The sequence below is a fragment of the Ascaphus truei genome, chromosome 13 (assembly GCF_040206685.1).
Source record: "Ascaphus truei isolate aAscTru1 chromosome 13, aAscTru1.hap1, whole genome shotgun sequence".
Classification (NCBI taxonomy): domain Eukaryota; kingdom Metazoa; phylum Chordata; class Amphibia; order Anura; family Ascaphidae; genus Ascaphus; species Ascaphus truei.
Genome location: NC_134495.1, coordinates 10060650 through 10088572, shown reverse-complemented (window position 1 = coordinate 10088572; position 27923 = coordinate 10060650). Strand labels below are relative to the sequence as shown.

Sequence of the window (27923 nt, the reverse complement as noted above, 5' to 3'; positions counted from 1 at the left end):
AGCAGGACCGCAGTATGTATTGCAGGGGGGGGGGGGGGGTCTGGGATGGAGCAGGACCGCAGTATGTATTGCAGGGGGGGGGGGTCTGGGATGGAGCAGGACCGCAGTATGTATTGCAGGGGGGGGGGGGGGTCTGGGATGGAGCAGGACCGCTGTATGTATTGCAGGGGGGGGGGGGGTCTGGGATGGAGCAGGACCGCAGTATGTATTGCAGGGGGGGGGGGGGGGTCTGGGATGGAGCAGGACCGCAGTATGTATTGCAGGGGGGGGGGGGTCTGGGATGGAGCAGGACCGCAGTATGTATTGCAGGGGGGGGGTCTGGGATGGAGCAGGACCGCAGTATGTATTGCAGGGGGGGGGGGGTCTGGGATGGAGCAGGACCGCAGTATGTATTGCAGGGGGGGGGGTCTGGGATGGAGCAGGACCGCAGTATGTATTGCGGGGGGGGGGGGTCTGGGATGGAGCAGCGCGTCTTTAATCTTCCCTTTCTGTTTCATGGCAGCAGTCACTTGTTTTCTAACCTGCGAGAACGTGATGCTGTTTCCTTTATCAGGAATCAGCTGGGGGGTTGAGGGGGAGGGGGAATTGGATCCAATAGCCATGCACTGGAGAGAGAGAGAGGGAAAATGCTAACCTCAGGGAAGTGCTACCCTAACACCGCCGTTATCTCATAGCTGGAGATACCGTCAGCTCCCGTGTGGGAGGAGGGGCCAGGGTCCGGCGCAGACCCTGGCTTCAGAGAATCACTGCCCGGTTATCTCGGGATGAAGGAGATCCCTGGCTTCCTGACCAGAACCAGTCCTCCTCTGCCAGCCCCGTGCAGGGTAACCTCCACTCGGGGAAGCTGTAGCACATTACTTTTGTATGTCTGGAAAGAGTACGATTTCGTTAACACATTAACTCATTTAATAGCTGACCTTTTTTAAATAAAAATGGAAAAAAAAAACACGCCTGAGCAGTCCTGTCTTTGAGCCAGCTTTGTGTGGGGGGCAGAGTCCTGGATATGACACGTGGGAGGGGTGTGATCCATACATCGTCACCTTCCCTTGCGCTGTAGGAGCAGTGTGATCCATACATCGGCACCTTCCCTTGGTCTGTAGGAGCAGTGTGATCCATACATCGTCACCTTCCCTTGGTCTGTAGGAGCAGTGTGATCCATACATCGTCACCTTCCCTTGCGCTGTAGGAGCAGTGTGAATGGGTTCTCTGCGTCAGAGAACAAACTGTGAGCAAGGTACAGTCCTCAGTGCTGTGAACCCAGCGAGTCTGTGATCTCCTGTATGCGGGTAATGTAACTGCGCACCTGCGTCCTCTCCCCCGCCAGCTTGTGCGCCAGCTTCTCCATCTGCAGCTCCAGCTGTGGGAAAGCAAGAGAGGCGCATACAGGGTGAGGAGCTCGGGCGGGGTACGGAGCCGCTGCCCAGCCCTTATTCCAGGGACAGTCCTGGGAAATCCAGCGGCACTCGCATGAACCTACAGATTTAGGTTAGGATCGACCACTGCAACCCAATGGGAATTGTGTGTGTTTGGGCGTGTACTCTAAATTACCACTACAAATTGTAGGCTAAAGATTAACAACATAATTAGATGTGATCACTGGCAGAAGCTCCGTGCTTTGCAGGCGTTAAGTATTTGCTGGGAAGTGCTCTGGCCCCCAATACATGGAATAACGTTCTAATAACCCTACAGGGTCCCACATTGTGGTTGTGTGGAGCGGTGATATTCCCACCAGCTTGCGGAAGGTGTTTTTTTTACCTGCTGCAGTTCGTTGTGCACCTCATGTGTGATTGATTGTTCGTCTGGTCTCTGCTCCGTGTCACTCGTCTCCAGCCACCCGCGCAGGATCCCTGCTTGTCTGCGCCAGGCCCTGAGAACAGAGGGGGGGGTCAGGTTATTGGTAAACCCTTTATCCCCATCCCTCCCCGGGAGCCAAAGTGCCCAAACACCCACACACGGCATGAGGAAGCCTCAATTACTTCCTCTTCTCTCTCTCCCCCCTCGGACATACTTTAGATCCTGCTTCTGGTTCTGGTATCTCTGCATTACGTGCTTAATCTGCACAAGTTCTGTTTCCAGGTCAGCAGACTGTCTCTTCTCTGTGAGTCTCTCATCCATCTGCTTCCTATAACCTGCAGCAAATGAAACTCATTAATGCACTTCCATACTGGACGGGTCTGTCCTGGGCAGCAACTGGTGGCAGGGAGAAGGCTGTCTGCTGTGTGGAGCCGCTGAGCTGGCAGCTGGGACAGGCACAGTTGGTCGAAGAGTTTCAGACCAGTGTCTGTTGCAGCTTTCTGATAGGATGAATCATTACATCACAATGGTCCTTACCTGCAGTGTCATGTGTCAGTCCTTTCGTCCCCTGTAAGAAGTCGCTGGGCGACAGAAGCTGCTTGGAATAATCGGACTGCACTCCTGAGCAGAGGGGGTTTACACTTCCAGGCTGTTCCGCAAGGTGAGGTAAACGGCTGGTCTGCAGCAATGGGGCAGAAAAGCCTTGCGCTCGTAAAGCAAATACATTGGGAGAAGACGGGCTTCCCACAATACACTGGGTCAGGTCAAAGGGCAGAGAAGACAGACTGGACCAAGAGCCAGAGAACAGGGACTTGGGAGATGTATTTGTGTGGGTGAACGGTGCAAGTGCAGCAGGGAGCATCCAGCCGCCTTGTCACTACTTACTGTATCTGCTCGAGACATGAACGATGAAGGAGGCATGAGTTCTGGGATGGGAGCGGCAGGGTGTGGGATGATGAAGGGAGGAGGTGCCGCGGACACCAAGCTTGAGGAGGAGAAGTGTACCGCAGGAGCAGGCGTCACTTCTGAGTGGGAAGTTCTGGTGGACGCAGGGTGTGGAGTTGGAGCAGGGAAGCCCTCCCCGGGAGGCGTATGGTGAGTTCTGATGGACGCAGGGTGAGGAGGTGGAGCAGGGAAGCCCTCCCCGGGAGGCGTATGGTGAGTTCTGATGGACGCAGGGTGAGGAGGTGGAGCAGGGAAGCCCTCCCCGGGAGGCGTAGGCTCCTTCCGTAGAGACGTTTTCAGGGCTGAAGTCTGATGCGACGTGTCCAGCTCGGGATGATCCGATTTGCTGCAGCTGCTGTATTTAAAGACATGGTGTAATCACTTTGCTGCGGAATAACTGACGGAAGGTGCCGGTACCTGTATTGCTTCCACAAAGAGCGAGAGACTTTGTGGTCTGTGACACTTGTGGCCAACATATTTACATGGCTATATAACCTTTGGTCTCTTCATCGTCCGGCACTGCACCGTCTCTGGGTATTGGAAGTTTCTCCCTTACCTGAGCACCTCACTCAGCATCCCTCCTCTCTCCAGCGAGCGCCGCAGGAAGTCCGGGGTGCGAGGTTTCAGCCGCTGTGACCGGGACTCGCATCTGGTAAGAACAGGAGATGTTACAGTGACAACCCGGCTTATCCCATCATCTCAGGAGCGCGTCACGTGGAAATGATCAGCGTTCCCTTCATTGTGACCCTGGAACGGCAGGTTAATGACAATCTTCTATCCGGATAACATCATCTCCACCTCTCCTGCAAAGTACACAGGAGAAGGGGGACAGAGCTGCCAGCACGAGTATGGTGACAAAGCTTTGGGTGCTTTTTTTGTGTGTGCTAGTTTTGCAGCCAGGAGACCTTGATAATAGCCCCCCCCAATCTCCCTGTGACTTACATGGTGCTCAGGACAGGCTCCCCCCCAGCTCGGATCTCCGCACTCGCTTTGCCCCTCACAGGTCCCGGAGCAGCACCCTGCGCAGGGGTGCGCCTCACGGCTCCCTCTGCCTGTTCCAGCGCACGAAAGGTCACTCTCTTCTGACGGGGAGGCCGGGGCTTCCTCCGGAGAGCCTTCTCCTTCCAGATCATGGCACAGCGATGTACTGCGAGGTGCTGTGTGTACACCTCCTGGGGTAGAGACCACAGGGGAATTAAAAATCACTAATGATACCATTAACGAGGGCAAATAAAACCGCTGCCGAGTATCCGTGTAACACTGCAACCACAACTACAGCTACTTAACCCCATCAGCGCCAATGGCCTTAACACAAGATGAGGATGCAGGTCAGGGTCTTAAAATAAGTGAGCCCAGCCCTGGATCCAGTGCCGGTTCCTCTCACCTTCACTTGGTTCTGAGTCATGAGCTGGGCTCGGAATTGCTTCATGCCAGACATGTATCGCAGGATCCTGGTGACTCCGTCCTGTAGCAGATCTGCACGATACACCTCCACCGCCTCAGTAAGGCGGCCTTTCTTCCGCCGACGCTCCCAGACATACCCTAGCCAGCCGTCAAACACCTACACAACAAGGTCACCGGTAAACCATGTGAGGGGCCCAAACCCAGGGCTGACCCTCTAATCCCAAAATGCAGCACAGAGTTGAATTGTACCTTTCCCTGCAGAGTGAGGGACCAGTGCCACAGTGATTGTACTGTCTGTGCGTCCTGTGTCTGCTTCTCCACCAGCTGTAACACACACGTACAATCAGCTGTAACACGTGCACACACCCTCAGCTCCACCAGCTGTAACACGTGCACACACACAGCTCCACCAGCTGTCACACACACACACACCGCTCCACCAGCTGTCACACACACACACACACACACACACACACACCGCTCCACCAGCTGTCACACACACACCGCTCCACCAGCTGTCACACACACACCGCTCCGCCAGCTGTCTCACACACACACACACACACCGCTCCACCAGCTGTCACACACACACACACACACAGCTCCACCAGCTGTAACACACACACACAGCTCCACCAGCTGTAACACACACACACACACACACACACACAGCTCCACCAGCTGTAACACACACACCCACAGCTCCACCCGCTGTAACACACACACACTCCACCAGCTGTAACACACACACACAGCTGTAACACACACACAACCGCTCCACCAGCTGTAACACACACACAACCGCTCCACCAGCTGTAACACACACACACACACACACAGCTCCACCAGCTGTAACACACACACACACACAGTTCCACCAGCTGTAACACACACACAGCTCCACCAGCTGTAACACACACACACACACACACACACACACCCTCAGCTCCACCAGCTGTAACACACACACACACCTCCAAAAGCTGTAACACACACACACACACAGCTCCACCAGCTGTAACACACCCACCCTCAGCTCCACCAGCTGTAACACACACAGCTCCACCATCTGTAACACACACACACACACACACCGCTCCAGCAGTTGTAACACGCACGCACACACACACACACACACACACACACACACCCTCAGCTCCACCAGCTGTAACACACACACACAGCTCCAGCAGTTGTAACACGCACACACACACCCACCGTCAGCTCCACCAGCTGTAACACACACAGCTCCACCAGCTGTAACACACCCACCCTCAGCTCCACCAGCTGTAACACACACACAAACACACACAGCTCCACCAGCTGTAACACACACGCACACCCAATGGTGGTCAAATATCCAGCAGACATGAATATGTAATGATAAAAAGCTTCCCCTTTACCATTTGGTGCCATCGTCTGAGGCAAGAACGGCAGAGTCTTTGTCCCAGGAGCCGGGCTCCCTGTCGCTGCAGCAGCTGCACAGAAAATGAATGCTCTGAGTATGCAGTGCTTACAGACTGGAAAACCTATGTATGCCCATGACTATTCTGAAGGGTCTTGATACAGGGAGGTCTGGGATATTACACCCATACAGCACCCCCAAATACTGCTCACCAATTTCCTCAAGCCCTGAACATGACACACTTTCCACTTTCTCACGCAATCCTTCAGCAGTCTCCTCCCATGATGCATTGCTGCTGCTTCCATCTTGACTCGCATTGCCCGTGTCGTGTGGGCGAGTTCTCTCCAGTACAGAAATAAGCAGCGGACCCGCCCTGAAATAGACAACATCTGAGTTTGAGCCGGAGCGGGTCCCCCCCTCTCCGAGCCGCCCTGCGCCGTGCATGCAGCTCACCTCTCTGCAGACACGCGGCCGCCTGCCTCACTGCCGCTGCCTGTTGCTCTCTGTGATGTGCCCGCACACAGGCAGTGTCCCGCCATGCCCCCAGAACCTGAAAAAAGACAGGGTCACTAAGTATAGGCCACAAGATTCCAGGCTGCAGAGGCGGAGGCCTGGCGGGTTACCTGTGCGAGTGTTGCAGTTCTGTAGCACTGAGCAGCCTGGGCTTCCTGCCTTCTCTCCTCAGCCTGGGCCGCTCCATGTCTCCTCCAGGTACATAGCGCTGTTCTGAGAGGCACAAAAGACAGACCCACCTCATGCAGCAGGACAGAAGCCGCAGGACAGCAGCCGCAGGACAGCAGCCCCAGGACAGCAGCCCCAGGACAGCAGCCGCAGGACAGCAGCCGCAGGACAGCAGCCGCAGGACAGCAGCCCCAGGACAGCAGCCCCAGGACAGCAGCCCCAGGACAGCAGCCCCAGGACAGCAGCCCCAGGACAGCAGCCCCAGGACAGCAGCCCCAGGAGAGCAGCCCCAGGTCACAAACCCACACCCACATATCTTGGGTCCACTCTGCCAAACTTTAATGGGCTCACCCTCTGTTTTTAACTTGGTCCCCGGCACCTAATGGGGTTTAACCAAGAACACGCACCTGAGGCTCCTCGTTCTCCTGCCATCCTCCGCTCAGCTCAAGAAACGGGCAAATAAAGAAGAACCTATAACATGGTGAAGACGGAAATCCTGGCGGAGGCAGAGGACCCTGGATGTTATTAATCTGAGGGTCTTCAGTGACAGGGCAGGGATGAGGGTACTACAATGAAGAGACAGGGGGGGTAGTGTGGGAAGACATAATAACGGTCTCTCTGCTCGGTGTACTGACAAAGGAGGGAGAATGGAGTAGGGGCTGTGATACCTTTTATTGGACCAACATGTAGTTTATATTACAAGCTTTCCAACCTCTCTGGTACGGCCCGAAGAAGGATACTGAGAGGTTGGAAAGCTTGTAATATCAACTACATGTTGGTCCAATAAAGGTATCAAAGCCCCTACTCCCTCTCCCTCCTTTGTCAGTACACAGAGCAGAGAGACCGTTATTACGTCTGCACACATTACCCCATGGAAGAAAGGACCAACACAGCTACCCACCCTTCTTTGCTCTGTGACTCAGACTACTGATGACTAAACCACTTGTGGCACTTGAGTAGTTAATGCTGAAGACCAGAGGACTCACCGCAGGACAGAGCGGTCACGCTGCTTCTCTTTCTCAGCCACGTGACGTAGAATGCTCTGTGAGGATTTGTGATAACGCTGCAGAGGAAGGAAGGAGAGGAAGACACAGCTCAACCACAAACACAAACAAGGGACGTTTGTGTAATGAGAGATTCTTCCCCCCACACACTTGCACCTGCAACAGACAAGGACTGTGACAGGATACAGAGTCATATACACACACACTCACACCTGCAGCAGACAAGGACTGTGACAGGATACCGAGTCATACACATACACACACACACACACACACACACACACACACACACACCTGCAGCAGACAAGGACTGTGACAGGATACAGATTCAGTCAGACACACACACGCAGCAGACAAGGACTGTGACAGGATACAGAGTCAGTCAGAAACACACGCAGCAGACAAGGACTGTGACAGGATACAGAGTCGGACACACACGCAGCAGACAAGGACTGTGACAGGATACGGAGTCAGTCAGATACACACACACGCAGCAGACAAGGACTGTGACAGGATACAGAGTCTGACACACGCGCACACTTACCTTCCATGCCCCGAGTACCCGTGCCAGCAGGCAGTGCCGGTACTGCAGATCTGCATGGAGATGTCTTTTCCACTCCTCACGCCGGCCGGAAACAAACTGCCACCCAAAGAAATCCGTTTCAGACTAAACTGCTGCTCATGTTCAGGGACAATATCCAGCCCCCTTCCAAAGGGCAATGTGTGCCCCGCAAACGTTGGCTCTGTTTGTATATCTATTGGAGGGCTTGCATATTGCCTGTATAATGGTTTGCTTTATATCACCATTGTCGCGCATTTGGAATGTGTTTGTATTGTGATACTTTTCCAATACATTTTGCTATATTTCATATACTGTCATTATTTCCGTGACCAATGCTATTTTTTTAATCTGCTTATATATTTGGCATGGGGAAAAATGCCATAGGAATGGTGTGTGTGTGTGTGTGTGTGTGTGTGTGTGTGTGTGTGTGTGTGTGTGTGTGTGTGTGTGTGTACACACACACACACCATTTACTATATCGCTTTCATTTCCCTAGGAGGCTGGGTGCGACTAAATCTTTTTTTTTTTTGTATCTTTGGGGAAATAACTTTCCCTTTAAAGGAACTTGCTGTCCTGTATAGTGAATCCCTATGCAAATCAGTAGTCATTGTGCTGTTTGAGAGCTGTGCTCTAGAACAGGGGGTTCTCGACTCCAGTTGAAGTAGAACAGTGATTCCCAACCTTTTTTGTTTGGAGGAACCCTTTAAGTATTTCGTAAAATGTGAGGGAACCCCTTAGAAGAAGGAACTAAACGGGCTCACCCTTCTCCAGCGGTGCCAGGCCTTCCGCAGGGACCCCTGGCAGTGATAGCGCAAAGCTTCCTCTTCACTGGCCCTCCTATTCACAGAGACAAGGAGACCCATCGTGAGAGGAGGCAGACATGGCAAGACAGGTCCTGCAGTAATCCCACGGGGTGGAGGAGAACAGCGCCTCCCGCTGCCTGATGGCTCCATTATTCAGGAGGGCCCTGTTCCCTCTGCTGGCAGAACCCACGTGGAGATGGTGACCTCCCCATTGCATCAGACACTACAAATTATATTAGGGTCCCTCTGGGCAAGGATTGTGTGTGCTCGCTATGTTAGGAGTGGCCAACTCCAGTCCTCAAGGGCCACCAACAGGTCAGGTTTTCAGGATCTCTCTGCTTCAGCACAGGAAGCTCAGCCACGTTTGCTGAAGCCGGGATATCCTGAAAACCTGACCTATTGGTGGCCCTTGGGGACTGGAGTGGGCCGCCCCTGTTCTATGTACACCCCGCGCTCTACACCAATCATATCGTGCGCTTACTGTTCTCTGATCGCCTGCGCGTTTTCCCGCCACGTGCACAGAGCGCTCAGCAGCCGGCGCCTCGAACAGTGTTGTGCCGCCACCGCATCCCCGTCCCGCTCCGTCAGGCGGGCCTCCAGCCGATCCCTCCATGTGCACCAAAACCGCGCCGTGAGCCGCCAGTCGCTGTGTAAGATGGCCTGGGGAGGGAGGGGAGGAAGTAAAGGGATCTGCCAAGAGGAATGCGTCGGGGACAGTCCTGCACACGGAGGGACAACGCTGGGAGGCAAACTTCCCTCCCAGGTTACTGCGACCCTAGAGATAATAAGGATTCTCAACCGACCTCCCCCTGAAGCGCCTGGTGTCACCGACGCACAGCTGGTGCTCGAGTGCCTCATCTTATTGCGCAGAAGGACTCACCAGTCTCTCTGCCAGGCGATTCTCCCGCTGCTCGTTCAGCTTCTTCCGCCAGACGAGGAGAACCCTCCTCTGCACAGAGCTCCTGAGGGCGAGAACAGCACAGGAATGGCTGCCAGATCTGTACACTGCATCTGCTGGGCTCAGGGCACAGTAACACCCACAGATAAGGAGGAGAGACGTGTACACACGGCCCTCACACACCACAGATAAGGAGGAGACACGCACAGTTGTACACATGGCCCTCTCACACCACGGATAAGGAGAGACGTGTACACGCGGCCCTCTTACACCACAGATAAGGAGAGACGTGTACACGCAGCCCTCTCACACCACAGATAAGGAGCAGAGACGTGTACACATGGCCCTCTCACACCACAGATAATGAGGAGAGACGTGTACACACGGCCCTCTCACACCACAGACAAGGAGGAGAGACATGTACACGCGGCCCTCTCACACCACAGATAAGGAGGAGATGTGTACACACGGCCCTCTCACACCACAGATAAGGAGGAGACGTGTACACACGGCCCTCTCACACCACAGATAAGGAGGAGACACGCACAGTTGTACACACGGCCTTCACACCTCAGATAAGGAGAGACGCACAGTTGTACACACGGCCCTCACACCACAGCTAAGGAGACGTGTACACACAGCCCTCTCTTACCACAGATAAGGAGAGACGCAGTGTTGTACACACGGCCCTCTCACACCACAGATAAGGAGAAGAGACGCACAGTTGTACACACGGCCCGCTCACACCACAGATAAGGAGAGACGCAGTGTTGTACACACGGCCCTCTCACACCACAGATAAGGAGACACGCAGTGTTGTACACACGGCACTCTCACACCACAGATAAGGAGAGACGTGTACACATGGCCCTCTCACACCACAGATAAGGAGGAGAGACGTGTACAAGCGGCCCTCTCACACCACAGATAAGGACAGACGTACAATTGTACACACGGCCCTCGCACAGCCCTCTGATGCACAGTAATGGGAGGTGGGACCCTATTGCAAGGTTTCCGCTTTTAGTTTGTGATGCACAGCAGCACTTTTGGAATGTGACACGGTACTGGATTAAGGGACGTAAAACACATCCCAGCACCAGAACATACCTACGGCCCACTAACATGAATGAGCTGCAAAGGTGTCTTCTGGTTTAGCAGCACTTAGTAAATATGGCCCCAAATGTTTATCCCATTGCTGCAGGTTTAGGCTGACAGCTATAGACATTCTCTGCCCACCGTGCTGACGGATAAAGAGACCCCTTGTGTTTATCATCATATCTCCTATATATTTCTCGCTCAATCCCCATGACAATGTAGGTCTGTGATGTAGAGTAACACTATATAAGAAGCACAATGTAGACAAACTAAACTGGTGTCACTGTATTATGTCAACAAGTCCCAGATACACTGGGGGAGGTGCGTGCTCATTACACGAGAAATAGGAGTTTTTCCTTCGTAGCGCGTAAATGTGTTAATGTAATCTAATCTGCAACACAGGGCTTACTATAAAGTTTCAGTTCAAAGTGTGTGTACAATATCCCCTCCTCCTGGTGAAGCGCGCGCCCGGAGACGAGAACGCCGCGGTCTGATTGCATCACCGATAACGCGCTGACCCAGCTGCTCCCGCTCCTGAACGTTACAAATGAGTTTTTTTCCGTCCTAGCGACCGTCCATAATCAGGAAACTCCTTATGTCAGTGTTTGGGACCCCAATTCTTGCTCTGTCTCAGGCAATTTATAACGCGCTTATCTTCTGCGCTGAACACCATTTTGTAACTATGCGCATGATGAGGTCATCACGCGGTCACCAATCCCAAAGAGTATTTATTAGATTATCAAATAATTCTTTCAGGTAATAATCTCCTGTGACCGGCCTGTAATGGGGAACATTTTCATGAAAATGTAGCGATTGTTCTGCAAGATATGACGAGAAATTAAAGGGGTCCCCCCTGGCGTATCACTCCTGTATACCTGTTAAAGTCTGCTGCCAGCTCATCCATCTCTCTGCTCTGCCGCTGAAGGTCTTGGTGTTTCCTCCAGATGTGAAAGCTGCGAGGTAGTATGGACTTGGCATAGTGTCTGTCTGCTGCTCTGTGCTGCACCTGAACCGCAGAGAGACACAGAGTAACTCCTCACTCCCCCTGACAAGCCCCGCGTGGAGGTAACCCGTCAGCTCACACACCTGCTTTACTCTGCTCTTCTGCTTGTACTGTAACCATCTGCTGAAGGATTTCTGCATCAAAGCCGACCTGGAACAGGACGAGGAATGTAAGTGTGCCAGTCATGTAAGGTGCTGGTCATATCTTTATAGTGACAAGACTAGACGTGGGGATGTTGGCCTCAGTGCGGGGCCGGGAGACGTGGGGATGTTGGCCTCAGTGCGGGGCCGGGAGACGTGGGGATGTTGGCCTCAGTGCGGGGCCGGGAGACGTGGGGATGTTGGCCTCAGTGCGGGAGACGTGGGGATGTTGGCCTCAGTGCGGGAGACGTGGGGATGTTGGCCTCAGTGCGGGAGACGTGGTGATGTTGGCCTCAGTGCGGGAGACGTGGGGATGTTGGCCTCAGTGCGGGGCCGGGAGACGTGGGGATGTTGGCCTCAGTGCGGGGAGACGTGGGGATGTTGGCCTCAGTGCGGGGAGACGTGGGGATGTTGGCCTCAGGGCGGGGAGACGTGGGGATGTTGGCCTCAGTGTGGGGCCGGGAGACGTGGGGATGTTGGCCTCAGTGCGGGGAGACGTGGGGATGTTGGCCTCAGGGCGGGGAGACGTGGGGATGTTGGCCTCAGTGTGGGGCCGGGAGACGTGGGGATGTTGGCCTCAGTGCGGGGCCGGGAGATGTGGGATGTTGGCCTCAGTGCGGGGAGACGTGGGGATGTTGGCCTCAGTGCCGGGAGACGTGGGGATGTTGGCCTCAGTGCCGGGAGACGTGGGGATGTTGGCGTCAGTGCGGGGCCGGGAGACGTGGGGATGTTGGCGTCAGTGCCGGGAGACGTGGGGATGTTGGCGTCAGTGCGGGGCCGGGAGACGTGGGGATGTTGGCCTCAGTGCGGGGCCGGGAGACGTGGGATGTTGGCCTCAGTGCGGGGCCGGGAGACGTGGGGATGTTGGCGTCAGTGCCGGGAGACGTGGGGATGTTGGCGTCAGTGCGGGGCCGGGAGACGTGGGGATGTTGGCCTCAGTGCGGGGCCGGGAGATGTGGGATGTTGGCCTCAGTGCGGGGCCGGGAGACGTGGGGATGTTGGCCTCAGTGCGGGGAGACGTGGGGATGTTGGCCTCAGTGCGGGGCCGGGAGACGTGGGGATGTTGGCCTCAGTGCGGGGCCGGGAGACGTGGGGATGTTGGCCTCAGTGCGGGAGACGTGGGGATGTTGGCCTCAGTGCGGGGCCGGGAGACGTGGGGATGTTGGCCTCCGTGCGGGAGACGTGGGGATGTTGGCCTCAGTGCGGGAGACGTGGGGATGTTGGCCTCAGTGCGGGAGACGTGGGGATGTTGGCCTCCGTGCGGGGAGACGTGGGGATGTTGGCCTCCGTGCGGGGAGACGTGGGGATGTTGGCCTCAGTGCGGGAGACGTGGGGATGTTGGCCTCCGTGCAGGGAGACGTGGGGATGTTGGTCTCAGTGCGGGGAGACGTGGGGATGTTGGCCTCAGTGCGGGGAGACGTGGGGATGTTGGCCTCAGTGCGGGGAGACGTGGGGATGTTGGCCTCAGGGCGGGGAGACGTGGGGATGTTGGCCTCAGTGTGGGGCCGGGAGACGTGGGGATGTTGGCCTCAGTGCGGGGCCGGGAGATGTGGGATGTTGGCCTCAGTGCGGGGAGACGTGGGGATGTTGGCCTCAGTGCCGGGAGACGTGGGGATGTTGGCCTCAGTGCCGGGAGACGTGGGGATGTTGGCGTCAGTGCGGGGCCGGGAGACGTGGGGATGTTGGCGTCAGTGCCGGGAGACGTGGGGATGTTGGCGTCAGTGCGGGGCCGGGAGACGTGGGGATGTTGGCCTCAGTGCGGGGCCGGGAGACGTGGGATGTTGGCCTCAGTGCGGGGCCGGGAGACGTGGGGATGTTGGCGTCAGTGCCGGGAGACGTGGGGATGTTGGCGTCAGTGCGGGGCCGGGAGACGTGGGGATGTTGGCCTCAGTGCGGGGCCGGGAGATGTGGGATGTTGGCCTCAGTGCGGGGCCGGGAGACGTGGGGATGTTGGCCTCAGTGCGGGGAGACGTGGGGATGTTGGCCTCAGTGCGGGGCCGGGAGACGTGGGGATGTTGGCCTCAGTGCGGGGCCGGGAGACGTGGGGATGTTGGCCTCAGTGCGGGAGACGTGGGGATGTTGGCCTCAGTGCGGGGCCGGGAGACGTGGGGATGTTGGCCTCCGTGCGGGAGACGTGGGGATGTTGGCCTCAGTGCGGGAGACGTGGGGATGTTGGCCTCAGTGCGGGAGACGTGGGGATGTTGGCCTCCGTGCGGGGAGACGTGGGGATGTTGGCCTCCGTGCGGGGAGACGTGGGGATGTTGGCCTCAGTGCGGGAGACGTGGGGATGTTGGCCTCCGTGCAGGGAGACGTGGGGATGTTGGTCTCAGTGCGGGGAGACGTGGGGATGTTGGCCTCAGTGCGGGGAGACGTGGGGATGTTGGCCTCAGTGCGGGGAGACGTGGGGATGTTGGCCTCCGTGCAGGGAGACGTGGGGATGTTGGTCTCAGTGCGGGGAGACGTGGGGATGTTGGCCTCCGTGCGGGGCCGGGAGACGTGGGGATGTTGGCCTCCGTGCAGGGAGACGTGGGGATGTTGGTCTCAGTGCGGGAGACGTGGGGATGTTGGTCTCAGTGCGGGGAGACGTGGGGATGTTGGCCTCAGTGCGGGAGATGTGGGGATGTTGGCCTCCGTGCAGGGAGACGTGGGGATGTTGGCCTCCGTGCGGGGCCGGGAGACGTGGGGATGTTGGCCTCAGTGCGGGAGACGTGGGGATGTTGGCCTCAGTGCGGGGAGACGTGGGGATGTTGGCCTCCGTGCAGGGAGACGTGGGGATGTTGGCCTCCGTGCAGGGAGACGTGGGGATGTTGGCCTCTATGCGGGGAGACGTGGGGATGTTGGCCTCCGTGCAGGGAGACGTGGGGATGTTGGCCTCCGTGCAGGGAGACGTGGGGATGTTGGCCTCCGTGCATGGAGACGTGGGGATGTTGGCCTCCGTGCAGGGAGACGTGGGGATGTTGGCCTCTATGCGGGGAGACGTGGGGATGTTGGCCTCCGTGCAGGGAGACGTGGGGATGTTGGCCTCCGTGCAGGGAGACGTGGGGATGTTGGCCTCCGTGCAGGGAGACGTGGGGATGTTGGCCTCCGTGCAGGGAGACGTGGGGATGTTGGCCTCTATGCGGGGAGACGTGGGGATGTTGGCCTCCGTGCAGGGAGACGTGGGGATGTTGGCCTCCGTGCGGGGAGACGTGGGGATGTTGGCCTCCGTGCGGGGAGACGTGGGGATGTTGGCCTCCGTGCGGGGAGACGTGGGGATGTTGGCCTCAGTGCGGGAGACGTGGGGATGTTGGCCTCCGTGCGGGGAGACGTGGGGATGTTGGCCTCAGTGCGGGAGACGTGGGGATGTTGGCCTCCGTGCAGGGAGACGTGGGGATGTTGGCCTCAGTGCGGGAGACGTGGGGATGTTGGCCTCAGTGCGGGGCGGGGAGACGTGGGGATGTTGGCCTCCGTGCAGGGAGACGTGGGGATGTTGGCCTCAGTGCGGGGCGGGGAGACGTGGGGATGTTGGCCTCAGTGCGGGGCGGGGAGACGTGGGGATGTTGGCCTCAGTGCGGGGCGGGGAGACGTGGGGATGTTGGCCTCAGTGCGGGAGACGTGGGGATGTTGGCCTCAGTGCGGGGCGGGGAGACGTGGGGATGTTGGCCTCAGTGCGGGGCGGGGAGACGTGGGGATGTTGGCCTCCGTGCGGGGCCGGGAGACGTGGGGATGTTGGCCTCAGTGCGGGGAGACGTGGGGATGTTGACCTCAGTGCGGGGCCGGGAGACGTGGGGATGTTGGCCTCCGTGCGGGAGACGTGGGGATGTTGGCCTCAGTGCGGGAGACGTGGGGATGTTGGCCTCAGTGCGGGAGACGTGGGGATGTTGGCCTCCGTGCGGGGAGACGTGGGGATGTTGGCCTCCGTGCGGGGAGACGTGGGGATGTTGGCCTCCGTGCGGGGAGACGTGGGGATGTTGGCCTCAGTGCGGGGAGACGTGGGGATGTTGGCCTCCGTGCAGGGAGACGTGGGGATGTTGGTCTCAGTGCGGGAGACGTGGGGATGTTGGTCTCAGTGCGGGGAGACGTGGGGATGTTGGCCTCCGTGCGGGGCCGGGAGACGTGGGGATGTTGGCCTCAGTGCGGGAGATGTGGGGATGTTGGCCTCCGTGCAGGGAGACGTGGGGATGTTGGCCTCCGTGCGGGGCCGGGAGACGTGGGGATGTTGGCCTCAGTGCGGGAGACGTGGGGATGTTGGCCTCAGTGCGGGGAGACGTGGGGATGTTGGCCTCTATGCGGGGAGACGTGGGGATGTTGGCCTCCGTGCAGGGAGACGTGGGGATGTTGGCCTCCGTGCAGGGAGACGTGGGGATGTTGGCCTCCGTGCAGGGAGACGTGGGGATGTTGGCCTCCGTGCAGGGAGACGTGGGGATGTTGGCCTCTATGCGGGGAGACGTGGGGATGTTGGCCTCCGTGCAGGGAGACGTGGGGATGTTGGCCTCCGTGCAGGGAGACGTGGGGATGTTGGCCTCCGTGCAGGGAGACGTGGGGATGTTGGCCTCCGTGCAGGGAGACGTGGGGATGTTGGCCTCTATGCGGGGAGACGTGGGGATGTTGGCCTCCGTGCAGGGAGACGTGGGGATGTTGGCCTCCGTGCGGGGAGACGTGGGGATGTTGGCCTCCGTGCGGGGAGACGTGGGGATGTTGGCCTCCGTGCGGGGAGACGTGGGGATGTTGGCCTCCGTGCGGGGAGACGTGGGGATGTTGGCCTCAGTGCGGGAGACGTGGGGATGTTGGCCTCAGTGCGGGGAGACGTGGGGATGTTGGCCTCCGTGCGGGGAGACGTGGGGATGTTGGCCTCCGTGCGGGGAGACGTGGGGATGTTGGCCTCCGTGCGGGGAGACGTGGGGATGTTGGCCTCAGTGCGGGAGACGTGGGGATGTTGGCCTCCGTGCGGGGAGACGTGGGGATGTTGGCCTCAGTGCGGGAGACGTGGGGATGTTGGCCTCCGTGCGGGGCCGGGAGACGTGGGGATGTTGGCCTCAGTGCGGGAGACGTGGGGATGTTGGCCTCAGTGCGGGGAGACGTGGGGATGTTGGCCTCCGTGCGGGGAGACGTGGGGATGTTGGCCTCCGTGCGGGGAGACGTGGGGATGTTGGCCTCCGTGCGGGGAGACGTGGGGATGTTGGCCTCAGTGCGGGAGACGTGGGGATGTTGGCCTCAGTGCGGGAGACGTGGGGATGTTGGGTTCCGTGCAGGGAGACGTGGGGATGTTGGCCTCAGTGCGGGAGACGTGGGGATGTTGGCCTCCGTGCGGGAGACGTGGGGATGTTGGCCTCCGTGCGGGGAGACGTGGGGATGTTGGCCTCAGTGCGGGAGACGTGGGGATGTTGGGTTCCGTGCAGGGAGACGTGGGGATGTTGGCCTCAGTGCGGGAGACGTGGGGATGTTGGCCTCCGTGCGGGAGACGTGGGGATGTTGGCCTCAGTGCGGGAGACGTGGGGATGTTGGCCTCAGTGCGGGAGACGTGGGGATGTTGGCCTCCGTGCGGGAGACGTGGGGATGTTGGGTTCCGTGCAGGGAGACGTGGGGATGTTGGCCTCAGTGCGGGAGACGTGGGGATGTTGGCCTCAGTGCGGGAGACGTGGGGATGTTGGCCTCAGTGCGGGAGACGTGGGGATGTTGGCCTCAGTGCGGGAGACGTGGGGATGTTGGCCTCCGTGCAGGGAGACGTGGGGATGTTGGCCTCAGTGCGGGGAGACGTGGGGATGTTGGCCTCCGTGCGGGGAGACGTGGGGATGTTGGCCTCAGTGCGGGGAGACGTGGGGATGTTGGCCTCAGTGCGGGAGACGTGGGGATGTTGGCCTCAGTGCAGGGAGACGTGGGGATGTTGGCCTCAGTGCGGGGAGACGTGGGGATGTTGGCCTCCGTGCGGGGAGACGTGGGGATGTTGGCCTCCGTGCGGGGAGACGTGGGGATGTTGGCCTCAGTGCGGGAGACGTGGGGATGTTGGCCTCCGTGCAGGGAGACGTGGGGATGTTGGCCTCCGTGCAGGGAGACGTGGGGATGTTGGCCTCCGTGCGGGGAGACGTGGGGATGTTGGCCTCAGTGCGGGAGACGTGGGGATGTTGGCCTCAGTGCGGGAGACGTGGGGATGTTGGCCTCAGTGCGGGAGACGTGGGGATGTTGGCCTCCGTGCAGGGAGACGTGGGGATGTTGGCCTCCGTGCAGGGAGACGTGGGGATGTTGGCCTCAGTGCGGGGAGACGTGGGGATGTTGGCCTCCGTGCGGGGAGACGTGGGGATGTTGGCCTCAGTGCGGGGAGACGTGGGGATGTTGGCCTCAGTGCGGGAGACGTGGGGATGTTGGCCTCAGTGCAGGGAGACGTGGGGATGTTGGCCTCAGTGCGGGAGACGTGGGGATGTTGGCCTCAGTGCGGGAGACGTGGGGATGTTGGCCTCAGTGCGGGGAGACGTGGGGATGTTGGCCTCAGTGCGGGAGACGTGGGGATGTTGGCCTCAGTGCAGGGAGACGTGGGGATGTTGGCCTCAGTGCGGGAGACGTGGGGATGTTGGCCTCAGTGCGGGAGACGTGGGGATGTTGGCCTCAGTGCGGGGAGACGTGGGGATGTTGGCCTCAGTGCGGGAGACGTGGGGATGTTGGCCTCCGTGCAGGGAGACGTGGGGATGTTGGCCTCAGTGCGGGAGACGTGGGGATGTTGGCCTCAGTGCGGGGCCGGGAGACGTGGGGATGTTGGCCTCAGTGCGGGAGACGTGGGGATGTTGGCCTCAGTGCGGGAGACGTGGGGATGTTGGCCTCAGTGCGGGGCCGGGAGACGTGGGGATGTTGACCTCCGTGCAGGGAGACGTGGGGATGTTGGCCTCCGTGCAGGGAGACGTGGGGATGTTGGCCTCAGTGCGGGGCGGGGAGACGTGGGGATGTTGGCCTCCGTGCGGGGCCGGGAGACGTGGGGATGTTGGCCTCCGTGCAGGGAGACGTGGGGATGTTGGCCTCTGTGCGGGGAGACGTGGGGATGTTGGCCTCAGTGCGGGGAGACGTGGGGATGTTGGCCTCCGTGCAGGGAGACGTGGGGATGTTGGCCTCAGTGCGGGAGACGTGGGGATGTTGGCCTCAGTGCGGGGCGGGAGACGTGGGGATGTTGGCCTCAGTGCGGGGCGGGAGACGTGGGGATGTTGGCCTCAGTGCGGGGCCGGGAGACGTGGGGATGTTGGCCTCAGTGCGGGGCGGGAGACGTGGGGATGTTGGCCTCAGTGCGGGGCGGGAGACGTGGGGATGTTGGCCTCAGTGCGGGAGACGTGGGGATGTTGGCCTCAGTGCGGGGCCGGGAGACGTGGGGATGTTGGCCTCAGTGCGGGGCGGGAGACGTGGGGATGTTGGCCTCAGTGCGGGAGACGTGGGGATGTTGGCCTCAGTGCGGGGAGACGTGGGGATGTTGGCCTCAGTGCGGGAGACGTGGGGATGTTGGCCTCAGTGCGGGGCGGGGAGACGTGGGGATGTTGGCCTCAGTGCGGGGCGGGAGACGTGGGGATGTTGGCCTCAGTGCGGGGCGGGAGACGTGGGGATGTTGGCCTCCGTGCAGGGCCGGGAGACGTGGGGACAGCAGTACCTGTAGTGAGCGTGTGCTGCCAGTGTCAGGGACAGATGCTGCTCCTCCTCCTTTTGCTCCAAACGAGACTTCCAGGCGGCCCAAGAGCTGCGGAGGAGCTGCGGAGGGAGCAGTGACAGAGGCTTCGTCATCACACTGATCTCAGGTACACGGCCTGGCAGTTCTAACCGAGGTATCAGCCATTTCCAAACTGCGCTTCGGGACAACGCACAAAACTGACAAATGTTAAACACGGTATTGTGTGCGATCTCTCAGAAACAACAACAGGCATCAGACAGACGCGCGCGTTAGGCTCTCAGACTGTCAGTGTCGGGTCACACGGTGTGGGGAGCCATTTGGAATCCGCTTCTCCTAATGTGAACGTGTGAAGGTGGCGGGTCTATTTCTCTCATATTAAGAGAAGTCGAATGCTACAACCTGACAAGCTGGAGGCGCAGACACAGGACAAAGATGTAACATTTCAAAACATCCTGTTATTTGCTGTGAAATGTTCCAATGTTTGCATGTTCCTAATTATCCCGTCAGCTCTGCTCGCTCACCGTGACGTGACGCTGCTGGGCGGCCAGAATCCGTCCTCGCTGATAAACACGGATTCGCGTTACGTTCTGCCTTAAGGTGCGCCAGCCGAGTCGCTGCCGGGACAGAGGACAGAGACGTGAGAGGGGTCCCCCTTATCACTCCATTCCACCCAACAGGGACCATCAGCCTTTTAGGCAACCATAATAATGGGAACCTTTACAGAGCACAGCCGTGGCTTCCCACGTGAGGAGCCACGAAACAGCAAATATTACCAGGAGCAGGAGTCTGTGATATGTGTCGGCCACGTCCTGCAGACACGTCTCCTCCGAACACATCAGCATGTCTGTGTCCGTGTTAAAGAACTCAGTCACAGCTACTCCTGACCCCCTCCTGTGCTCCCGCACGCCATTCTAAAACCCCAAGCGCTGCCTGTCCTCTCTACATCCTATCCCGGGGCACACCGTGAATCTCCCTTCTTCCTCTCATTCCCGGCTAGGACGCAGAAAGGATACAGTGTTTCCAGTGAGTGAAAGTTCTCCGCAGGACACAGCGCGTGGCCAGAGAATCACAGCGCTCCTGCACGGCTCGCACACACCGCAGTCTCTCCAAGAGACCACGCCAGTCTGAGAAATATCGCTGGGTGAGGTGGTCGCGATACAGCTGCACAGCCAGATCTGATGGAGACAGGGTCATTAGGGAAGAGATCTTCATAAGGATACTGCGAGCTGAGGAAGCGAGAATGGTGGCAAGAGGGACAGCAGCCACAGGCGACAGCCACCAGTGCCAAACTCTTAGATCAGGCACACGACCACGATGCCTTGTATGAATCCTAGAGAGGGCAACACTGACAGTATATGGTGAATGATATAGGGCTAACTCAGTATGTATTGCATATAAATGTACACAGCTACACGCTGCGGGTAGATGCTGGGATTTCCTGGGCCAGGGTTATCAGCTCTGTACTCACTGTGCTGATGCTGCTTCGCCCGACGGTAATGTATATACAGCAGCCAGGCCCGCAGCGATGTCCGTAGCTTCCTGCTCCGATGATGCATCACTGCCCGCGTCTCGCTCAGTTTCTCCTCCTCAGTCTGAAGGTAAAGCTCTCTCCACTGCAGCCAGGCCTGCAAAGGACAGCAGCGCGAGAGCGTCAGCGGGGGCAGAGAGGAGAGACAGCGAGCGTCAGAGAGGAGAGAGAGCGAGCGTCAGCGGGGGCAGAGAGGAGAGACAGCGAGCGTCAGAGAGGAGAGAGAGCGAGCGTCAGCGGGGGCAGAGAGGAGAGACAGCGAGCGTCAGAGGGGGCAGAGAGGAGAGAGAGCGAGCGTCAGCGGGGGCAGAGAGGAGAGAGAGCGAGCGTCAGAGGGGGCAGAGAGGAGAGAGAGCGAGCGTCAGAGTGGGCAGAGTGGAGAGAGCGCGAGCGTCAGAGGGGGCAGAGTGGAGAGAGAGCGAGCGTCAGAGGGGACAGAGTGGAGAGAGAGAGAGCGTCAGAGGGGGCAGAGTGGACAGACAGCGAGCGTCAGAGGGGGCAGAGAGGAGAGACAGCGAGCGTCAGAGGGGGCAGAGAGAGAGAGAGAGCGTCAGAAGGGGCAGAGAGGAGAGAGAGCGAGCGTCAGAGGGGACAGAGAGGAGAGAGAGCGAGCGTCAGAGGGGGCAGAGTGGAGAGACAGCGAGCGTCAGAGGGGGCAGAGAGGAGAGAGAGCGAGCGTCAGAGGGGGCAGAGAGGAGAGACAGCGAGCGTCAGAGGGGGCAGAGAGGAGAGAGAGCGAGCGTCAGAGGGGGCAGAGTGGAGAGACAGCGAGCGTCAGAGGGGGCAGAGAGGAGAGAGAGCGAGCGTCAGAGGGGGCAGAGAGGAGAGAGAGCGAGCGTCAGAAGGGGCAGAGAGGAGAGAGAGCGAGCGTCAGAAGGGGCAGAGAGGAGAGAGAGCAAGCGTCAGAGGGGGCAGAGAGGAGAGAGAGCGAGCGTCAGCGGGGGCAGAGAGGAGAGACAGCGAGCGTCAGAGGGGGCAGAGAGGAGAGAGAGCGAGCGTCAGAGTGGGCAGAGTGGAGAGAGAGCGAGCGTCAGAGGGGGCAGAGAGGAGAGAGAGCGAGCGTCAGAGGGGGCAGAGAGGAGAGAGAGCGAGCGTCAGAGTGGGCAGAGTGGAGAGAGAGCGAGCGTCAGAGGGGGCAGAGAGGAGAGAGAGCGAGCGTCAGAGGGGGCAGAGAGGAGAGAGAGCGAGCGTCAGAGGGGGCAGAGAGGAGAGAGAGCGAGCGTCAGAGAGGGCAGAGAGGAGAGAGAGCGTCAGAGGGGGCAGAGAGGAGAGAGCGAAGAGAGAGCGAGCGTCAGAGGGGGCAGAGAGGAGAGACAGCGTTAGAGGGGGCAGAGAGGAGAGAGAGAGCATTAGAGGGGGCAGAGAGGAGAGAGCTAGCGTCAGAGGGGGCAGAAAAGAGAGACAGCGTTAGAGGGAGCAGAGAGGAGAGAGAGCGTCAGAGGGGGCAGAGAGGAGAGAGAGAGCGTCAGAGGGGTCAGAAAAGAGAGAGTGTTAGAGGGGGCAGAGAGGAGAGAGCGCTAGAGGGGGTAGAGAGGAGAGAGCGAGTAAGGGGGTAAATGGAGAACACTTGCTTTAAAAAAAAACAAAAATGAATGTTGTGATAATTAAAATCTTGACAATTAAATGTATAAACTCATATTGGTGCATATAGATTTATAGATCAGTGCCTAAAAGTAGAACTGTAAACATACTGGTAGAGGCTGCTGTGTTTGCCATATAATGGGAATAAAACAGCATGCTAATACACCAGTCCTGCCGCCTGACACAGCTCCCACCTTCATCCTGAGCACATACCCTAATCTGCAGGCTCACTGCCCAGTGCTTTAAAGCCAGTGACTCCATCCCACGGGCCGCTCGTCTGCGCTGCAACTGGACCATCCACCCGTGCCAGGAACCTCTGCAACAGAGCAGACACTGTTAGCCGATCGTGAGGACGCGGGACGAAGAGTCTGGCAGTGAGAGAAGAATCTCCGTGCTAGCCCAGGCCGGGCTGGCGTCAGATCTCAGGAGGGAAAGGATGCGTGTCCCCCCAGCCGGAGGACATTGTTGTCCGCTCACCGCAGGGTTACGTGCTCCCTGAACTCCAGAGCCTCGCAGAGCATGTGCCGTTTGGTCCTGCAGATTTTCACATAGATCCGCCAGTGGTGCCACGCCCGGCACAAGACGCGCGTCTGAGCTGCGGACAGCAAAAGTAAAGCTGGGACTGGAACTACATGTTGAAGATAAAACTGTTCCCTCTGCTCCACGGATCGAGGCTCATCTGAGACAACACTCTAACCAAGTCCCACTTCTCCTTCCCCCCCCCAAACCTCCCGCACACACAGCGCCGTCCCAGCGGCTGCCAGCCCGGGACATCCCCACTATCGTCGTCATAGATCTATTTCTATCACCAGTTCGGTCAGACTTTGCTCACCGTGGCTCTCCGCGGCCTGGTCCTTGTGTTTCTTCTTGCGTTGGGTGAGCACATACCTCCTCCAGGCCTGGAAGGACATGTTGTACAGAACGTACCTGAGAGATGGAGACAGGGTAATGTCAGTTGAAAACTCAATATCATAAGGCAGGCGAGGGTATTAGTATCTGAGCCTTAGGGACATGCTAGGGCAGGGGGTACTCAACTCCTGTCCTCAAGCCCCCCCAACAGGTCAGGTTTTCAGGCTATCCCAGCTTCAGCGCAGGTGCCTCAATCAGTATCTGCTCAATCAGGATTGAGCCACCTGTGCAGACGCTGGGATAACCTGGAAACCTGACTGGTTGGGGGGGCTTGAGGACAGGAGTTGAGCCCCCCTAGTGCTAGGGTATTGATGGGTCACCCTGTCTGACCTGTAATGGCAGTCAGCTCGGACACTGAACTTCCACTCCTTGCGTAGCACCCACCACGCCTCCGCCCACCTGCCAAAGCATGAGCGCAGCAAACGGCGACCATGATGAAGCCTGCAATAACAACAACAACAGACTGTCATGAGTATTTGTGAGAAGCAGCTCAAACAGGGTGCCTGTTTCACACCTCAATAATACAGAGACCACGTGTATTACACTCGCCTGGAAGATCACGAGGAAAAGTATCAAAAACAATGTGGCACATTGGCCATTTACAGAAGAGGAAGGTCATCCTTGACCTTGAACTGCAGCCTTACCCCCAAGAACGTGTGTCCTGTTTAGTGCGGGATTTTACCAGGAACACAATGAACACAGAGCACAGCCATGTCTTGTGGCTCTACATCGACGCAAGAAGGCAGAGCTCCGGGTGAGAGAGGAGCTCCTCCCCATGTTTACCTAGCCGTAGATGGAAGGACCCTTCCAAACGTCTTCCTAACCCACGCGTGCAGGAATTTTCTGGCCAGGTGTCTGGAAGGTGAAGAGAGGGCGGTTATGGTCTGGTGGGTTTTTTTTTCATACTTCGATCAGATGACGTTTCAAGAAGAAACAGACAAGATATGAACACGCCCTTCGGGACTAATTCTGGGGGTCAGCTGAGGATTCATCCGGTAACCAGAAGGTACTTCATGTCCACGGTGCAACTGATCAAAAGCCCCCTGTACATAGGATAATGTCAGTACTGCGTGCCCTGATAAAGGCCCTATTCCGTGCATTGGGCAGGTACCAGGCCGGCACTGTGTGTGATACATGACGTCCTACATTTCTTTTAGCTTCTTAAACCAACTCACAAGCGTGTTACTCAGGTGCTGCTGTCTGAGGAATCCATCAGAAGGAGAGGCTTCAGATAATATATTATTCCCATACGGGATATACAGTATACACTGAGCCGGCAGAATCCCGGGGGGTTTATACCGGTCACTGGCAGCTCACCTGATGCGCAGCTCTTTCAGCCTCCCGCCACGGTTCCACGTGTACGTCACTCGGTACGGGATGGAGCGCGGGTTCCTAGGTGCCCTGACTGAGGGACACAGACCCCTGTGCAGGGTTTTCGAGGAACAAGACTTCTGTGTGTTGTGCCTGAAACAAGAAGAAAGTGAGGGGAGACAGCCAGTCCTGTCAGATCACAAAAGGTACAGCTTTCCCAGCTACACTAGTGAGGCTCACACACACACACACACACACACACACACACACACACACACCCCTGATACCAAGAAAGCACCAACTGATGTGTTACTGTCATACAGGTATACAGATGAAAGAGTGTGTGTGTGTGTGTGTGTGTGTGTGTGTGTGTGTGTGTGTGTGTGTGTGTGTTTGTCACTGTGTATATATGAGTGTTAGGAAAATATAGTTGTGTGTGTGTGTGTGTGTGTGTGCGCGCGTGTGTGTAATTTCACTTTTTTTCTATATAGGAGTGCCTGTCCTGTTTTCATGTATGCAATTTGTGTTGGGGAAATATAGTTGTATGTGTATATACACACACACACACACACACACACACACACACACACACACACACACACACACACACACACACACACACACACACACACACACACACAACCTCGCCGCCCGATCCATCCCGTGCCCGGTGTCGGGTCTCGCGCCTCCAGTTCCTGGATTCCCCGCCCACACCGAGCCTGCGCGCGCTTCTTCCCGCTCGTTGCCATGGAGATTGGACGCCATGAGCGCGCCTGCGCAGTGTGATCCCCGCAGCGCCCCCTGCCGGCCCCTGGAAAGACAACACACGGGGGGGGGGGGCGGACTCACAGTGCAATCATATGACTGCATGGGGGCGAACACAGACAGCAGTGATATTACAGGGAGTGACAATGCCATCAAGTGTGTGACACTGCTACCCAATGTGTGACACTGCCATCAAGTGTGTGACACTGCCATTAAGTGTGTGACACTGCTACCCAATGTGTGACACTGCCATCAAGTGTGTGATACGGCTACCCAATGTGTGACACTGCCATCAAGTGTGTGACACTGCTACCCAATGTGTGACACTGCCATCAAGTGTGTGATACTGCCATCAAGTCTGTGACACTGCCATCAAGTGTGTGACACTGCTACCCAATGTGTGACACTGCCATCAAGTGTGCGACACTGCCATCAAGTCTGTGACACTGCCATCAAGTGTGTGACACTGCTACCCAATGTGTGACACTGCCATCAAGTGTGTGATACTGCCATCAACTAAGTGACACTGCTACCCAATGTGTGACACTGCCATCAAGTGTGTGACACTGCCATCAAGTGTGTGACACTGCTACCCAATGTGTGACACTGCCATCAAGTGTGTGACACTGCCATCAACTGAGTGACACTGCTACCTAATGTGTGACACTGCCATCAAGTGTGTGACACTGCTACCCAATGTGTGACACTGCCATCAACTGTGTGACACTGCTACCCAATGTGTGACATTGCCATCAAGTGTGTGACACTGCCATCAACTGTGTGATACTGCTACCCAATGTGTGACACTGCCATTAAGTGTGTGACACTGCCATCAAGTTGTGTGACACTGACACTGTCATCAAGTGTGTGATACTGCTACTGCCATCAAGAGTGTGACACTGACACTGCCACCAAGTGTGTGATACGGCTACCCAATGTGTGACACTGCCATCAAGTGTGTGACATTGCTACCCAATGTGTGACACTGACACTGCCATCAAGTGTATGACACTGACACGGCTATCCAATGTGTGACACTGACACTGCCATCAAGTGTGTGATACTGACACTGCTATCCAATGTGTGACACTGACACTGCCATCATGTGTGTGACACCGATAAAAAGAAGCCAATCCCTGGCACTAGAAACAATATACAGTGAAACAACAAATATACATGAATACAAATACATGGGGGCCACTGTTTGGAGTCAACTTCTGGGACTGGTTCTCAAAGAAAGACAATTGGGACCAGTTTCATTTGCTTTTTATTCATGTATATTTGTTGTATCGCTGTATATTGCTTCTAGCACCATGGGTTGGCTCTTTTTATCATTGTATGTAATCAAGTTTGTGAGAAGACGTGCTCTTTCTCCCTATGCTGCCACTCCCATTAGAAGTTATTTCACTTTGTGTTGGGAATTGTTCGTTATTGTTCTAATAGTACTGTACACTAGGTACTATCACCTCATGGGTATTATTGTTCTAATAGTACTGTACACTAGGTACTATCACCTCACGGGTATTATTGTTCTAATAGTACTGTACACTAGGTACTATCACCTCACGGGTATTATTGTTCTAATAGTACTGTACACTAGGTACTATCACCTCACCGTATTATTGTTCTAATAGTATTGTACACTAGGTACTATCACCTCACGGGTATTATTGTTCTAATAGTACTGTACACTAGGTACTATCACCTCACGGGTATTATTGTTCTAATAGTACTGTACACTAGGTACTATCACCTCACGGGTATTATTTTAGGTGGAGCGCTTTTTTTGTATGCTTTAACAGTAGTTGTGTAAAGTGTGTTACACTGCCATCAAGTGTGTAACACTGACACTGCCATCAAGTGTGTGACACTGACACTGCCATCATGTGTATGACACAATGACACTGCCTTCATGTGTGTGACAGACACTGCCATCAAGAGTGTAACACTGACACGGCCATCAAGTGTGTAACACTGACATAAACTATGTGACACTGACACTGCCATCAAGTGTGTGACACTGACACTGCCATCAAGTGTGGGACACGGACACTGCCATCAAGTGTGTGACACTGACACTGCCATCAAGTGTGTGAAACTGACACAGCCATCATTGCCATCAAGTGTACGACACTGACACCGCTAACAATATACATTGTGCCTCCTCCCTTGCAATATACACCTGTCAGACAATGACGTGCCGTCACGTGCTTAGCATCTGTCACGTGACCCACGCTGTCCTTTGTTCACGTGCTGTGACTATTCGCACGGCAGCCAGAGGGTTAAAAGTCATCCGAGGCTCCGCCCCGTGACGTCACCTAATGACGTTACACGCCCCGGGGTCCTCCTGACGTAACCGCCTTTCGGTGGGTGTGTGTGTGAACCGAGCGCGACACCCGGCGAGCGGCGTCGGGAGGGGGAAAGGCCGGAGAGGGGACCGCGCGGGGAGAGCGCAGGCGGCAGGGAAGCCGGCGCGT

General features: G+C 57.2%; 1 protein-coding gene across 2 annotated transcripts; it reads right to left on the bottom strand.

Moving 5' to 3' along the window:
* Window positions 1–878: 878 nt before the first annotated feature.
* On the bottom strand, window positions 879–27923 carry SFI1 (SFI1 centrin binding protein). 2 transcript variants are annotated; one of them, XM_075568427.1, is made up of 32 exons: window positions 25325–27923; window positions 24688–24834; window positions 24154–24225; window positions 23701–23811; window positions 23294–23388; window positions 22939–23056; window positions 22675–22777; window positions 20821–20977; window positions 20366–20527; window positions 20126–20196; window positions 19874–19966; window positions 19335–19432; window positions 11678–11744; window positions 11467–11597; window positions 9479–9560; window positions 9080–9258; window positions 8557–8632; window positions 7778–7873; window positions 7216–7292; window positions 6172–6274; window positions 6002–6098; window positions 5761–5921; window positions 5547–5621; window positions 4393–4467; window positions 4124–4300; window positions 3682–3911; window positions 3296–3388; window positions 2680–3094; window positions 2332–2473; window positions 2009–2129; window positions 1756–1867; window positions 879–1357 (listed from the first exon to the last, which is right to left on the bottom strand). In XM_075568427.1, exons 1-32 carry the CDS (start codon window positions 25597–25599, stop codon window positions 1244–1246), a joined length of 4125 nt encoding a protein of 1374 aa, XP_075424542.1. In that variant the 5' UTR covers window positions 25600–27923; the 3' UTR covers window positions 879–1243. The 2 variants fall into 2 exon arrangements, with proteins under 2 accessions (XP_075424542.1, XP_075424543.1); XM_075568428.1 differs by lacking the exon at window positions 25325–27923 and having other exon boundaries at window positions 880–1357; window positions 22939–23051; window positions 24688–24747.